Source organism: Phlebotomus argentipes, unplaced genomic scaffold, assembly GCF_947086385.1.
Source record: "Phlebotomus argentipes unplaced genomic scaffold, Phlebotomus argentipes genome assembly contig_17, whole genome shotgun sequence".
NCBI classification, from domain to species: Eukaryota; Metazoa; Arthropoda; class Insecta; order Diptera; family Psychodidae; genus Phlebotomus; species Phlebotomus argentipes.
Window position 1 is genome coordinate 516,761 of NW_026776166.1, and position 12,877 is coordinate 529,637.

At 46.1% G+C, this 12,877-nt stretch overlaps 5 protein-coding genes across 11 annotated transcripts; 2 read left to right on the forward strand and 3 right to left on the reverse strand.

The window, feature by feature from the left end:
• Positions 1-221: 221 nt before the first annotated feature.
• Positions 222-3,420, reverse strand: LOC132256709 (protein lifeguard 1-like). Of its 4 annotated transcripts, XM_059753216.1 has the most exons (5): positions 3,402-3,420; positions 2,818-2,914; positions 1,602-1,963; positions 909-1,157; positions 222-846 (listed from the first exon to the last, which is right to left on the reverse strand). In XM_059753216.1, the coding sequence occupies exons 2-5, from the start codon at positions 2,822-2,824 to the stop codon at positions 487-489; spliced, it is 978 nt and encodes a 325-aa protein (XP_059609199.1). In that variant the 5' UTR covers positions 2,825-2,914; positions 3,402-3,420; the 3' UTR covers positions 222-486. The 4 variants fall into 4 exon arrangements, with proteins under 4 accessions (XP_059609199.1, XP_059609198.1, XP_059609195.1 ...); XM_059753215.1 differs by lacking the exon at positions 3,402-3,420 and having other exon boundaries at positions 2,818-2,921; XM_059753212.1 differs by lacking the exons at positions 2,818-2,914; positions 3,402-3,420 and adding an exon at positions 2,654-2,766.
• Positions 3,421-3,687: 267 nt separating this feature from the next.
• LOC132256704 (lariat debranching enzyme) lies at positions 3,688-5,236 on the reverse strand. The gene is made up of 2 exons (XM_059753206.1): positions 4,967-5,236; positions 3,688-4,907 (listed from the first exon to the last, which is right to left on the reverse strand). Exons 1-2 carry the CDS (start codon positions 5,161-5,163, stop codon positions 3,710-3,712), a joined length of 1,395 nt encoding a protein of 464 aa, XP_059609189.1. The 5' UTR covers positions 5,164-5,236; the 3' UTR covers positions 3,688-3,709.
• A 64-nt stretch (positions 5,237-5,300) lies between these two features.
• On the forward strand, positions 5,301-6,368 carry LOC132256710 (transcription factor BTF3 homolog 4). The gene is made up of 3 exons (XM_059753217.1): positions 5,301-5,581; positions 5,652-5,772; positions 5,834-6,368. Exons 1-3 carry the CDS (start codon positions 5,424-5,426, stop codon positions 6,044-6,046), a joined length of 492 nt encoding a protein of 163 aa, XP_059609200.1. The 5' UTR covers positions 5,301-5,423; the 3' UTR covers positions 6,047-6,368.
• Positions 6,369-6,383: 15 nt separating this feature from the next.
• Positions 6,384-6,928, reverse strand: LOC132256711 (large ribosomal subunit protein bL36m). The gene is made up of 2 exons (XM_059753218.1): positions 6,861-6,928; positions 6,384-6,797 (listed from the first exon to the last, which is right to left on the reverse strand). The coding sequence occupies exons 1-2, from the start codon at positions 6,861-6,863 to the stop codon at positions 6,432-6,434; spliced, it is 369 nt and encodes a 122-aa protein (XP_059609201.1). The 5' UTR covers positions 6,864-6,928; the 3' UTR covers positions 6,384-6,431.
• Positions 6,929-6,960: 32 nt separating this feature from the next.
• Positions 6,961-12,511, forward strand: LOC132256730 (uncharacterized). Of its 4 annotated transcripts, none has more exons than XM_059753248.1 (9): positions 6,961-7,028; positions 7,680-7,898; positions 7,965-9,886; positions 9,946-10,079; positions 10,144-10,907; positions 10,985-11,353; positions 11,438-11,820; positions 11,882-12,068; positions 12,303-12,511. In XM_059753248.1, exons 2-9 carry the CDS (start codon positions 7,713-7,715, stop codon positions 12,408-12,410), a joined length of 4,053 nt encoding a protein of 1,350 aa, XP_059609231.1. In that variant the 5' UTR covers positions 6,961-7,028; positions 7,680-7,712; the 3' UTR covers positions 12,411-12,511. The 4 variants fall into 4 exon arrangements, with proteins under 4 accessions (XP_059609231.1, XP_059609232.1, XP_059609233.1 ...); XM_059753249.1 differs by having other exon boundaries at positions 7,011-7,028; positions 7,684-7,898; XM_059753250.1 differs by lacking the exon at positions 6,961-7,028 and adding an exon at positions 7,129-7,147 and having other exon boundaries at positions 7,684-7,898.
• Positions 12,512-12,877: the final 366 nt, after the last annotated feature.

Consider the following 12,877-nt stretch of genomic DNA (forward strand, 5'->3'; position numbering starts at 1 on the left):
ATGATGATAGAATTAAAAGCGTGAATCAATGATAAAATATTATGCTTATCCCCTTCAAACATTAATAGACTAATTGTACCCAAACGTTAAATTCACTTCCTTCAATTACCTCATCAGTCCATTGTGAAGATTGGGCGAACGCTTCGCAAAGGGAGCGCGAAACGTGAAAATGTGGCTTGAAAAAATTCGTTTGCTTTCCACTGTATAATCATCGAAGAAGATTTTCATTGTGTGGGAAATTTATTGACTATTCATTGTAAACTTCTTTCCTTTTTATGCGTATAAGATACTAGACAAGGTTTTGGACGAATTAGCAATTATTATAGTAATTTTCTCACCCTTATAAGTAACGCGAAACGAAGCAAAATACTTCTAGTATCCTGAGAGACAATCTGTGTGGACATTGGAAATGAAGAAAGAATAAAATATCCTGATTTATAACTTACTAACAGAAGATTGAGAATAGTCATGAAGTGAGAGGAGAATTTAGTCGCGCGAGGCTCCAATGATGGCCAGAATGTACATGAAGATATTGACAATGTCCAAGTACAGATTGAGTGCGGCGAAGATGTATTCTTCCGGACTGATTGAGTACTTGTGCTTCCCGCCCATCATCAGTTGCGTGTCGTAGATCAGGTAGACACTGAATATGAGCGCTCCGAGTGATGCATAGATCAGCGTCATTGTTTTTCCCGGCACGAAGATCGCAATGATGCCGAAGATCATGAGCACGATCACAGCCACAAACAGCACGCCGCCCATCACCGTGAAATCCCAGCGCGTCTGGAACGCGAACAGCGTCAAACCGAGGCACACGGCCGCCGTGATGCCCACCGCTAGCAAGACCTGGACGCCAAAAGGAAGACAACTCAGCATGCGGACAAGGAAATATCCATGCATTCACTCACCTCTTCGGAGCGGAAGTTGCTCGCCATGACGCCCAGCATGAAGGATTGCGCTAGCGTGAAGAGACCCAGGAATATGAAGTTCATCGGTGCCTTTCGACGCACGTTCGTGCAGCACGCCATCGCGATCAGAGTGACAAAGAGCAAGATCAAGGCGATCCACCACATTTCCGGATGCGATCGCACCCAATTCGCGGTTGGCTTGTGGTACAGGAAGAGCGCAATGAAGCCCAAGCTGACGCATAATTGAGCCTGCAATGAATTGATTGCATTTGAAGAATTTTCACAATTGAATTCACAAATGCATTTGCTTGCATTTCTCAAGACATTTAGTATCAAATCTTCCCTTTGAGCACAAGTTACAGAGATTGTACTCAAGTGTCTTGTAGCGAAAATTCATCTGGATGAATTAAATTCTCAGCTATTCTCTAAGTTCTTCTTCTTCTTAATTGTGCTAAAGCAATTGAATTTAACAGAAAATTCCTGCCAATCCGGTGGACATTTCGTTCTGCTGACTAAATTTAATTTAACTTCTCAGATGTTGTTTTTATCACTCACTGCTTCTCTAGAATTTTCTTATCTCTCATTTCACGCTTAAAACTTTGCTTTGTGCGCCTTCCATATTATCTTATCGTCTCAAGATAGCGTCATTGTTAATCGATTTTGTTAAATATTTAGATTTCTTCACCAACTCACCATCAGAATTGAGTAGACCTTGCGGATGAATCCCTTGCGAATGGACTCATCTGTGAAGCCGAAGCCCTTCACTTCCGGATCCTCTGGATCTTCCGTGGCTCCATATCCGCCGGGGTTCTGCGGCGGCACGTAGCCGTACGGCGCGCCCTGGCCGGGCGGCATGGGATTGGCGAAGCCGGGCTGAGGTCCATAGCCGCCCTGTGGCGGATAGCCTCCGCCTTGCGGCGGATAACCGCCCTGCGGAGGGTATCCGGGCTGAGCATAGCCGGGCTGTGGATAGCCCGAGGCTGGCGGGTAGCCGGGATTGAAGCCAGGTTGCGGCGGATAGCCAGGCTGTCCTCCGTAGTACTGCTGATTGGGATCTGTCGAAGAGAAAGGCGTGTGAGTTCGCGGACAATCTTAGCGGCTGTCAGAGGGTTGATCGCTAAACTTCATGCACCAGCAGTGTCTGTGTCTTTTGGACTGTAAAATCACTGAGATGATGAGACCAAACGGCATGCAAGGGTGGACAATTGGAGTAGGAAATAAATGCTTTTACTCAATCTTGTGTCTTCATCGGCCATTGCCACTGTTTTTTCGCACTGTGTCAAGTGAAATTTCCCACTGATCGCGAGCGAAAAGTCCCCGTTGCGCTGCCCAAATGATAAGGTTTGACAGAAAGAAAGAGAGGGAGAGAAAATCTATAAACTGATAGTGATAAAATACAAACAAGCCTTTGACTCATTGACAGAACACACTTATGAGCATGTGTGTAAATAGAGAATATATTATCAACTCTCTCGCATCTTTCTAGTCAAGGTGAGATATTAATTAGCGGCATGCTAAGTAGAATATAAAAAAAAACTCAACACAAATCAGTCCAACAAGAGGATCATTCTTCAGGTAGCATCGCATTGGTTCTACTAATTGGATAGATTAATCAAGCATCCGCACACAATCTAGTTAATAATAATGTTTCTCCACTTCAACTTCAAACTTCCGTGTGATTTTGTGGTTCGTGTTGTGGCCAATAAGTTGCATTCACGAGAGAGTGAAGAAAAAAATCAATAAACCTTGGTAATAAGGCGGTGCATTTTGCCAGGACATTATTCACGACTTTCCCTCACGCGCTCTCTCTTAAGAATTGGCCTAAAACTTTCTTCCTGAGCAGAGAGTCTCGACTGGAAGAAGAGAGAAGAGGATCCACACATTAGCAAGAGTGATTCCTACAACCTACCGTTCATTGCTTATATAAGATTATCTTCTCCAGAAACCAACTCTGATAGCAGATGAGTTTATCTCGCTGATTAGCCCAGAATGCGCTTCTTTCTCACACACCTGCAAGACAGAAAACGAGAGAGAAAAAGGTCATTTGCAGATCCTGGAAAAAGACACTCAACATTTCAGCAGCTTTCTGAATTTCATGAATCTCATTAGTGAGCAGCAAACGACTTCCGCGGAAATGCAAATAAGTGTATCATGTGATGATGAAATAGAGAAGCTCCAGAGCAAGAATGATCTAGAAATCAAACCGCCTCTTCAGAGGTAATTATAATCCGGACAATTAAGACGGCGAAAGCTCAACACAATCCCAACAATAATGGTCTCGTTATCGTGAAATCATATCGGTCCACTCATGAGTAATAATAGTGCCAATTTGTACTTCCCAAAGAGTGACTCATTCGCGGTGGAGAGAAAAAATCCGAAGGTTTTCTCGCGATGCCAAAAGGGAGCCTGGGAAAATCAATACGACCAGAAGTCCACGCAATTTCTCGTGGATCACTGTTATCTGCCTCGAATAGCGCTATACACGGATTACGTACCTGTCTGAGAAATCTCCTTATCACACAGAGGGTGATTTTATCAAATAACGCCAACAATTTTCAAGAGATTCGCCTCTCTAATCACCCAAAAAATACAAACACAGAAGCGCACTTGGAAAAATTTCCTGCGATGACACTTCGAAAGAATGGCGGCGATGAATATCGAAAACCTCCCCCACCAAAAGCCGATAAAACCGTTGTCGTTCGGTATTGTGGACACTTCGTGGGACAAATCCAAATTCTTGCCGCGAATATTTAATTCTCAATTAATTTTGTACAAAATATGGCCAAAATTGCACAATTCATTTAGCTTTCCTCTGGCGCATTGTAGAGAGCCTGGTTTCGACCGCGGAATCTCTTCACTGGTGGCGTGACGCTGACATTCTCACTCGAAGTCTCCATGAGATTGTCCGTCGTGCTGAAGCTCACGAAAGTATCGTTTTCCTCTTCAGCCGGAGGTTCTTCTGGCACAGCTTCCTCCTCATCCTCATCTTCCCCCGTGCAGATGCTCTCATCGTTCCTGGGAGGGATTTCCACGGCGCTTCCGAGATTGAGAGGCTGCTTTTTGAGCATCATCAGCAATCTCAGGGGATCGTCGATGCCCATGGTGTCGCAGAAGAGAGTGGTTTGGGGATTTATCTCCGCCTGAGGCTGATTGAATGTCCTCTGGCTGTTTGAGGGATCAAAAGGCACCACAGTGGGCACGAAGTTCTCAGGAATTTCCAGATTCCCGCTGAATTTCTCTTGAACAAATGTCTTTTCCTCCTCAGTCGGGGTGAAGCTGAAGCGCTCTGCTCCGCCAGGACCTGGCATGTAGTTCGGGACGTGCTTCACGCTCAGCAGATGATTGGTCAGGGCGAGAATCGTGAGCCACTCGAGGTCGTAGTGGAGCTTTAAGTCTCCTTCGGACGGAATGTCGAGAATCTGCAGGAATCTCCTCCTCGGCAGGCACTTGTCCAGGGCCAGAAACTTTGTCATCCTGTCCTCCTCGTGCTTCACCACCGCTGAGAATTTGCAGTGCAGATGAGCGGAGAACCAGTGATCCGGCTTCAGGTGATTCAGGAGTTCCTCGCAAGTTTCGTTGCCCAGCGAATTTCTCTCGATTTCCTCGCGGAAGAAGGGCTTGAAGCGCATCAACTGCTCGGCATTGCCGTGATGGTAGATTCCTCGTGGCCAGTCGTGAGACAGGCAGATGTCCAGACGCCCTGAGAGCTGCTTCAGCCGGAACACTTCCAGGTTCCTTATGTGATAAACACTGCGAACCGTGCCGTCTGTGTAGGGAGACATCTCGAAGTGTCCTCGATGGTAATCGTGGGACTTGTAGATGCCCGACAGTCCGGCTATCCGGATGCCAGCGACGGAAATGACGCCGGCGTAGCCGAGATAGTAAATTTTTGGCGCCACCCAACCGCCATAAGGAAGTTCCTGAAGATAGTTTGACGCCTCGTGATTCCCACCAATAAATATTGTGAGGATTGGGGCTGTTTTCTCACCGCTGTAGTACCTGAAATGCCACAACACGGACTTAGGAGCAAGCTAGAGAGGATTTAATGTGAAAATTACTTGTAAAACGTGCAGATGTCACGATATTTTGGCGGCACCGCCATGCAATTGAGATCTTCGAGATTCCTCGTGGACTGAAAATCTCCACAGCAAATCAGGAGATCCACTTTAATGCCCTTCTCACTCTCAATATGGGCAATGGTGTCGTATATTTTCTCCAGCTCCCCATGAGCGCATCCTTCCACGGCGATTTTCATCCCTTTTCCGCACAATTTCCCAAATTCACACAAATGTAAACACCGCGAAGATTCAATTGACGGACGCGCCGCGACCTCCCATGCTCGCCGCTCGCGGCGCGCAAACTGAACGAAGACGTCAGGTGCTGAAAGCTTGAGCGAGAAAAGCTCACTGTATGCGGAAACGCGCCCATGTGCACGAGCATTAGCGTGACAAAGGCAGTGAAAAGTGTGTTTTAATTGCATTTTCGGGTCGTTGTGGTGATAGAAACTTGCTGAACATGAATGCTGAGAAGTTGAAGAAGCTGCAGGAGTCGGTGCGCATCGGGGGCAAGGGCACGCCGAGGCGCAAGAAGAAGATTGTCCACCAGACGCCCGGAACAGATGACAAAAAGCTCCAGTCATCGCTGAAGAAGTTGGCCGTCAATACGATTCCCGGGTAAATATGGTGCACGCGAGGCGCGATTGAGACGCAATATGAGCGAATTGGTGTGTTTTTTGGCCCACAGAATTGAGGAGGTGAACATGATAAAGAACGACGGCAGCGTGATTCACTTCAACAATCCAAAGGCTCAAGCTTCGCTCGCGGCCAACACGTTCGCCATCACGGGTCATGGGGAGAACAAGCAGGTAAGGCGGCGCGCTTATCGCGCTTCCCGCGGACCGCACTGACCGCACGCTTCCTCCGCAGATTGTGGACATGCTGCCAGGCATTCTCACGCAGCTCGGCCCGGAGGGGCTGAACCACTTGAAGCGGCTGGCCAACGATGTGGTGTGCAACGAGAAGCTGCTGAACGAGGAGGACGACGTCCCGGAGCTGGTGGAGAACTTCGAGGAGGTGGCGGACAAGGAGCCGACCGTGGAGAGCGTGACGAAGAAGACGGAGCAGGTGACGGTGTCGTAAAGCGTGGGCAATAGAGGAGTCTCAGCAAGATTGAAGATCAACCTTTAGACCGCTAATGTTATAGAAATTCACAGTTCTGGGCATCCGGAGGTGTTTTAAAAGATGAAAAATTGTGCGCGCACCCACGAATTGACTGTAAATATCTCACGCTTGAGACATCTGACCTTCTAGCGGCTGGAGCGTCTGTAGACGTTGATTCCATTGATAACAAGCAGTAACTTCAACATTTCCTCTTTTAAATGGACATTCACAAGATGGATAGACATTTTATTGTATTGCCTTTTGAGAAATGAAATAAATTCCAATATTTTTTCTGGTCAAATGCTTTTCTACTTTATTTCTTTTATTATTACAAAACTCCCCGAGGCGCAAGCCAAGGTCTTCTCTACCACTCTCGAACTTTCCCTTGGCTGGCGTGCGTGAGAATCCAGGTGTTCCACTCCTTCTTCACCATGGACATCTGCTTGTGGCGCGGATGAGTCTTGCACATCACATACAGCCTCTGCTGGCGCCACACGAAGTAGCAATCTTTGCAGCGCCTCTTCAGACGTCCCTTCACCTTAAATCCGTTCACTAGATTCACTAATGGGCTTCCTGGGCACGCCAGCAGCTGCCCTGGAGACTGTGTGATGGATGAAATTGACGGTCGTGCCAGTAAGCTGTGGAAAGATCTGGCCAGGATGGTCGGAATCGCTCTACTCGCTGTGCTCAAGCATCCCCGAAGCAGCCCAATGCCGGCAATCGGGAACATCTGAAACAACCCAGAAAGATCAATCAATTTCCATCCACTGCGACCTAGAAATCCCCATCCTACCATTTCTACCCCCAGTTTTCCCAAATAAGAAAATCTCGAGGAAATCCCGCACACTTTGCAGGTTATATTGTGGTATCAGAGCTTTTTCGACGACTCTCGCAGGTCAACTTTAGGCGAGTTGGAGTAATGTCAAAAAGTGTTTGAGGCGAGAAAAGGGAGTGTTTAACAGTGAGTAGAATTTCTTCGCATTTCCATCATTTTCCCACCGCAATTTTACATGAAAATCCCACCCAGTGATTGTTTACACCCTTGAGAATCTTATTTATATGGAGATTAGCAAAAATCATGTGAAATAATGGATATACGACATTCTTTTCCGCAATGCAAATTCAGCTTTTGTTCTTCCCTGTGTCGCATTTTGTTTCATCTTCATTTTCATCCATCGTCTGTTGTTTTTGCTGATGCCGCAGATACATATCATTTCTGAAGAATAAAATCCATAAAAACACAATCGTTGAATACGTATATTTCTATTAATAAAAGTGCTCAGAGTTTGGCGCCCTGATAAATGCCTTAACCTTAAAACTTAATTGATAAAGCCGGCGTTTTTTTTGGCTTAGGAAAGTCGATGCAGGCATTGCAAGAGGACAAGAAGCCATAAAATATCATTTGATTTTTTGCTCTCCGATTCTCTACATTATTTGCATTGATGTCCAATTTCAAGATTTTATCAAGTCGGATTAGTTTCAACAAGCGGGTTTGTTGCAAAATCTTTTTCTCGGAATTGGCGATCATATCAATCGATTAGCTCACTAACCCCTAAATATGCAATCACAGCATTTGTAGCCTATTAAAAGTGCCCGCATTGATGAATATCAGTCAGTATTTCTTCCAGAAACCCTGCGACACACGATGGACGAGAACAAGTGGTACCTCGAAAGGCTGGGCAGATGGGCTGAGCTGATACCGCTGAAGGAAGGCGAGAACATATTCGGCAGAGCCATTGGCTCGGATATTCACACAATCTCGTCATTTGCGTCTCGCAAGCACTGCATTCTCACGTTGCGAGAAAATTTGCTCGGAATAGAAGATCTAAATGTAAGCAAAGCTGACTGTAATTTTGCAGTGAAGTAGAATTCATTGGGTTTCTCTGTCTTTTTGCAGTCCCTAAACGGCACCTTCGTGAACGGCGAAGTGGTGAAAGACGCGTCTTGCGAGGTGAAGCTGTGGGACATCATTGCAATTGGTGGAAACATGGATCTGACGGATGCGCGGAATCATCAAGAGGCTTATGTGTTCAAGGTGAAGAGAGGAAGCATGGAACCGCCCAGAATCGATCCAGATCCAGTGATTATCGATTGTGACGCGATCGACGATGAGAATAAGTATTCTCTCCACATTCTGTCCCAAATGGCGGACGATGTGCAGGAGATTCACACAAGTCAGGCGCAGGAAGAGATGGATTTGAGTGTTGTGGAACCGCCGAAATCGATCTCGCCCGCGGTCATTGATTTGATATCGGACGACGACGAGGACGAAGTGGAAACCAATGTGGATCAGTGGTTGTCGAAGCTGTCTCAGAGTCAGCACAAGGAAGTGCTGGTGAAGACAAAGAAGACATCCTCAGACTACGGATATAAGCTGAAGGATGCTATGGTTGTTCTCAGTCCGTTGAGAATGCCGAGCAGCCCGAAGGATCACGAGAAAGTGAGTGAGGAAGAAGATGTTGAGATGCTAGAGACTTCGGCTCCTGTGCTTCAGTTGGAATGTGAAGATGAAGTGGACAAAGTTGAGGAAAAACAAGAAGCTGTGCCTGAGAAGCCAAAGATTAAAGCTAAGACGGTCGAAAAAGAGCATGATGCATCCAAAGAGTCAAAGGACAGGGAGGACTCAAATCGCGGGAGGAAACGCAGGAGACACAAGACGAATAGGGATAAGGAAGAGAGCAAAGACAAGTATAAGGAACAGAGCAGGGATATGGAAAAGGAAGAGAGCAGGAAAACAGAGAAGGAAAAGAGGCTGAAAATCGATCTGTTTGATTTTCCCAAGAAACACGTGAGTGAGAAAAAAGAAGATCCAACGCTGAAAGAAAAGCAAAAAGAAACAACGATGCCGAAAGAGGCCAAAAAGTGTGAACCGTCAACATCGTCGGCTGGCAATAAGGAGGAATTACTGAGGAAGAGGAATGCAGTGATGAGGAGATTGCCGGAAATCATTGAGGCGCCTGTGAAGCCACGAAAAAGGGCGCATCTTCGTGGATTCTGTGCCAGCGAAATGGGCAAGTCGACGAAGAAAGTGTCTCTGAAGACTGTGCGCAACCAGTTTGTCACGCAAACGACGAGGGCGGATGTGAGGGCAATTGTGCGCACGAAGGAGATCAAGGAGATCCGGAAGGAGAAGCTGAAGGAAGTGACGGCGAGTAAGGTGACAATTGGGGCTGAAAAGGCCATCATGACGAGCGCCCCAGCGAAGATTAAGTTGACGACGGAAAATCGCGGTAACTTCCTCACAGAAGCCCTGCCAAAGAGGCCAATTCCCAGTCGCAGGAAGAGCTTCGACGCCTCGATGGAGGCTCTCGAAAAGTCGAATAAATTGCCGTTACGCATGGTGCTGAGGCGCAAGAGTGTGGACTGTCGAGTGGATGTCGATTACACGCCAAGTGTGGAATCGTGGTCTGCTGAACTGGTTTCGCAGATTCCCACTCCTTCTCCTCTTCGTCACAATGTGTATAGCAGAGAGAAGAAGAGGATCGCTCACAATTTGCAGCCCAAGGAAGTGGTGCTCCCCGAAATCCCTCCGTTTGTGCCTTTGTTGCCATTCAAGCCACAAGAAGTGGAAAAAACAACCAAGATTTCCTTCGCAGAACCTCTGGTGGAGATCTTTGAATTCTGCCCATCGCCAACTTGCGCGGACGAGCCTGAAGATGATGTTTGCCACACAGTGGCGGACGTGATAAATGAGGTGACAAAGTGGAATCCCGAATGGCTGTATGATCCTTCGTGCCAGCGCATCAACAAGTCAAAGGCTTTGTCGCAGCCGCTGAAATCGGTCACGAACACCTTCAATTCCTACTCCAGCTACATCACGTGAGTCTTCTTGGGCTTCTTAAATTGGTGAGTGAGTTCTGAAGAAACTCTCATTGCAGCACGATTGTTCCTCTGATGCTTCTGGATTTGTGGGCGGTTTTGGTGAATGAGAACTTCCTGCACAAGGCCAAAGAGAAGATTCTGCTGCAATTTGAGTCGTGTTCTCAAGAAGACCAGAAATTTATCATCCAAGGTGAGTTAAAAAGATTGTTAATTGATCTATATGTTACTCATATAAATTCACCTTTTTCTTCTAGCTTCGATGATTCCTGTCTCGAGGCCTTGTTCACTGAGAGTTGGTGATTTGGTGAAGGCTCTTTATCAGACGCCACAATCGCACACGCACTTCATGTATGTGCGCTATGTGGACGCGAATGCATCGAGAATTTTGTTTGAGAGTGGATTTTGCTTCTTCAGCGAGGCTCATGAGCAGAAAGTCCTGATTAGTATTCACAAAGTCGCAAACATATTGAATTACTGCAGAGCCTTCGATAGACTCTTCAAGCTCCAGCATTCGCCGATGTGCAACATGATTCTGGATCCCAACAGGATGGAGAGAGATCTGTATCAGTTGAAGGAGGCTTTCTCGTACTGTGGGCAGGAATCGCTTAATGGCGAGCAGATGAAGGCACTCGAGGAGGTGTACACACAGTGCATGAATCCGCGTGGGACCATCAATCTGATCCAAGGACCGCCAGGCACGGGAAAGACACGCGTCGTTGTCAATCTTGTGGTACAATTGCTGTTGCACAAGCCGCAGAAGCTCTTCTCTGACTTGAAAATCCTCATCTGTGCACAGAGCAATGCTGCGGTGAATTTGCTGACGCAGAAACTGGGCTCATTGAGGGATCTCATGAGTGAGAATGAGAAGAGAAAGATGCGCATTGTGCGATTTGGCGTCGAGGAGAAGATGGATTACGCAGCTCAGCATTATTCACTGGAGACGCTGGCGAATTGCTACAAGCGCAGTCTGATCAAGACCAGAAAAGATCAGAACTGTGTAAAGACGTATGAAGGAAAGGTAATTCAAACAGCAATGATGAATCACAAAAGGATATTAATGTGTAAATTATTGCATTTCTTAATGTCTGTTTTCAGATCAAAAATATGGAGATTGAAGTGAAGAGAATGGAAGTGACAAATCCATTTTCGAAGACGCCAGGAAGAGAGGCAAAGATTGCGTATTTGCAGAGGAAAATCAACGAAATGAGGAAGTTCCTGGCCGGCGAGGAGTTCGGCATGACGTTCATCAATGAGTCAATGCTGGCAAATGCGAATGTCGTGTGCACAACTTTGAGCAGTTGCTGCAATCTGCTCAAATACGGCGTTGAATCATTTGATATTTGCATCGTTGACGAGGCCACAGACACAACTGAGCCGAACACTTTGGCTCCACTGCAGTTTGGCGTGTCATCGTTGGTCCTTGTCGGAGATCCGCTTCAACTGCCCGCCACTGTGCTTTCGCCGGTATGTTGAGATATTGCCAGAGACAGAGAGAGAGAGAGTGTGTTGGGAAGTGCGGTCGTTAAAATTTATGTGTCACTCTTGCAGGAAGCGAAACAACATGGTCTCAGTCGCTCGCTGTTCCAGCGCCTCAGCACCATTGACTCCATTCCCATCAAGCACTTGACTGAACAGTACAGAATGCATCCAGAAATCTGCCAATTCCCAAATGATTTATTCTACGACAAGCAGCTCAAGACGAATGACGCGGTGATTGACAGCAATTTCCCGTGGAAGGCGTACAATGTGTTCAGCTTGGATTACACTGTGCCGGATTTGCTGAGCCACGTCAGGGCCTCAATATCGCAGGAGTTGAGTTTTGTGAGCTGTCTGTTGACGGTGTTGATGACTAGAGCGCCAACAAGTCAGTACTCTTACGGCATCATCACGACACATTCGGAGCAAAAGAACACCTTCATCAAACACTTGAAGTGAGAAATTGCCTGTGAAATTAGCCTGAGAAAGATTAAGATTCGTTTTTGTCCATTGCAGCCCAATTGTCAAGAATCTGATGGTGAGCACTGTTGACGACTATCAAGGACTGGAGCGGGATATCATTATCATTTCGCTGGCGAAGACGGGAAGTGTTGGATTCTTGGCAAACTCAATGAGATTGAACGTGGCTCTGACCAGAGCCAAGAAGGCATTCTTCGTGTGCGGCAATTTTCTCAGCATCAAAGTAAGTCTTCAGTGACTTGAAGTGATCAAGAAATCGCTTTAAAAGTGTTGAATTTCTGCACTTGCTCAAATATCTTTCATTTCGTTAGAGTTTTAAGGATTTTATGGTGAAAGAAATGTTTTTAGTTTCATTTAAAAGACATTTCATGAATATTTATGAGCACTCTTATTAGTTTTTTTGTTAAATGTCCTTATTTATGATACAACTTGTTATTTTGTACTTCTATCATTGCAGAAGAATGACATTTGGACCAAGTTTATTCTCGATGCCAAGAAGAGAAATTGCTTCCAACAGATAAAGTCATTCAACGAGAGTATTCTGCAGAGTTACATTATGAAGTAAGAATGTGTTTATAAAATGAAGAAAATGCAATTATTTTTCATTATCTTTCTACTAAACTCACTTTCATTAACATGCTACCAAAAAATCAACCACTGAAGTTATGTACAAAATGTTTGAAATATAATTGAGAATTTGTAAAGTTGTAACTGTTTTTTTTTCATCTAAAAAAACATTCATCAATCATACTTTTATCGTTGCGGAGAAAGAAATGTTGTGAATTGCGGGTGTTTCGCTTCTTCCACGGCGCGCCTGACGATCGAAGAAAAGCTCACGGGAAAGCTCTGAGCGAGAGAACGCGTGCTGCAATTGTTGCATTCGGCGCTGCACGTGTGTTTGTGGAGTACGCGGTGGAGTTTATTGGTAGGAAAAGTTGTGTTTTCCAGCTTTTCTCGCACGCTCTCTCGCATGTGCCCTCCCCGAGAAAGCTCTCGCATGCGCACAGTCGGCTGCTCTCGCAAGTTTACAAC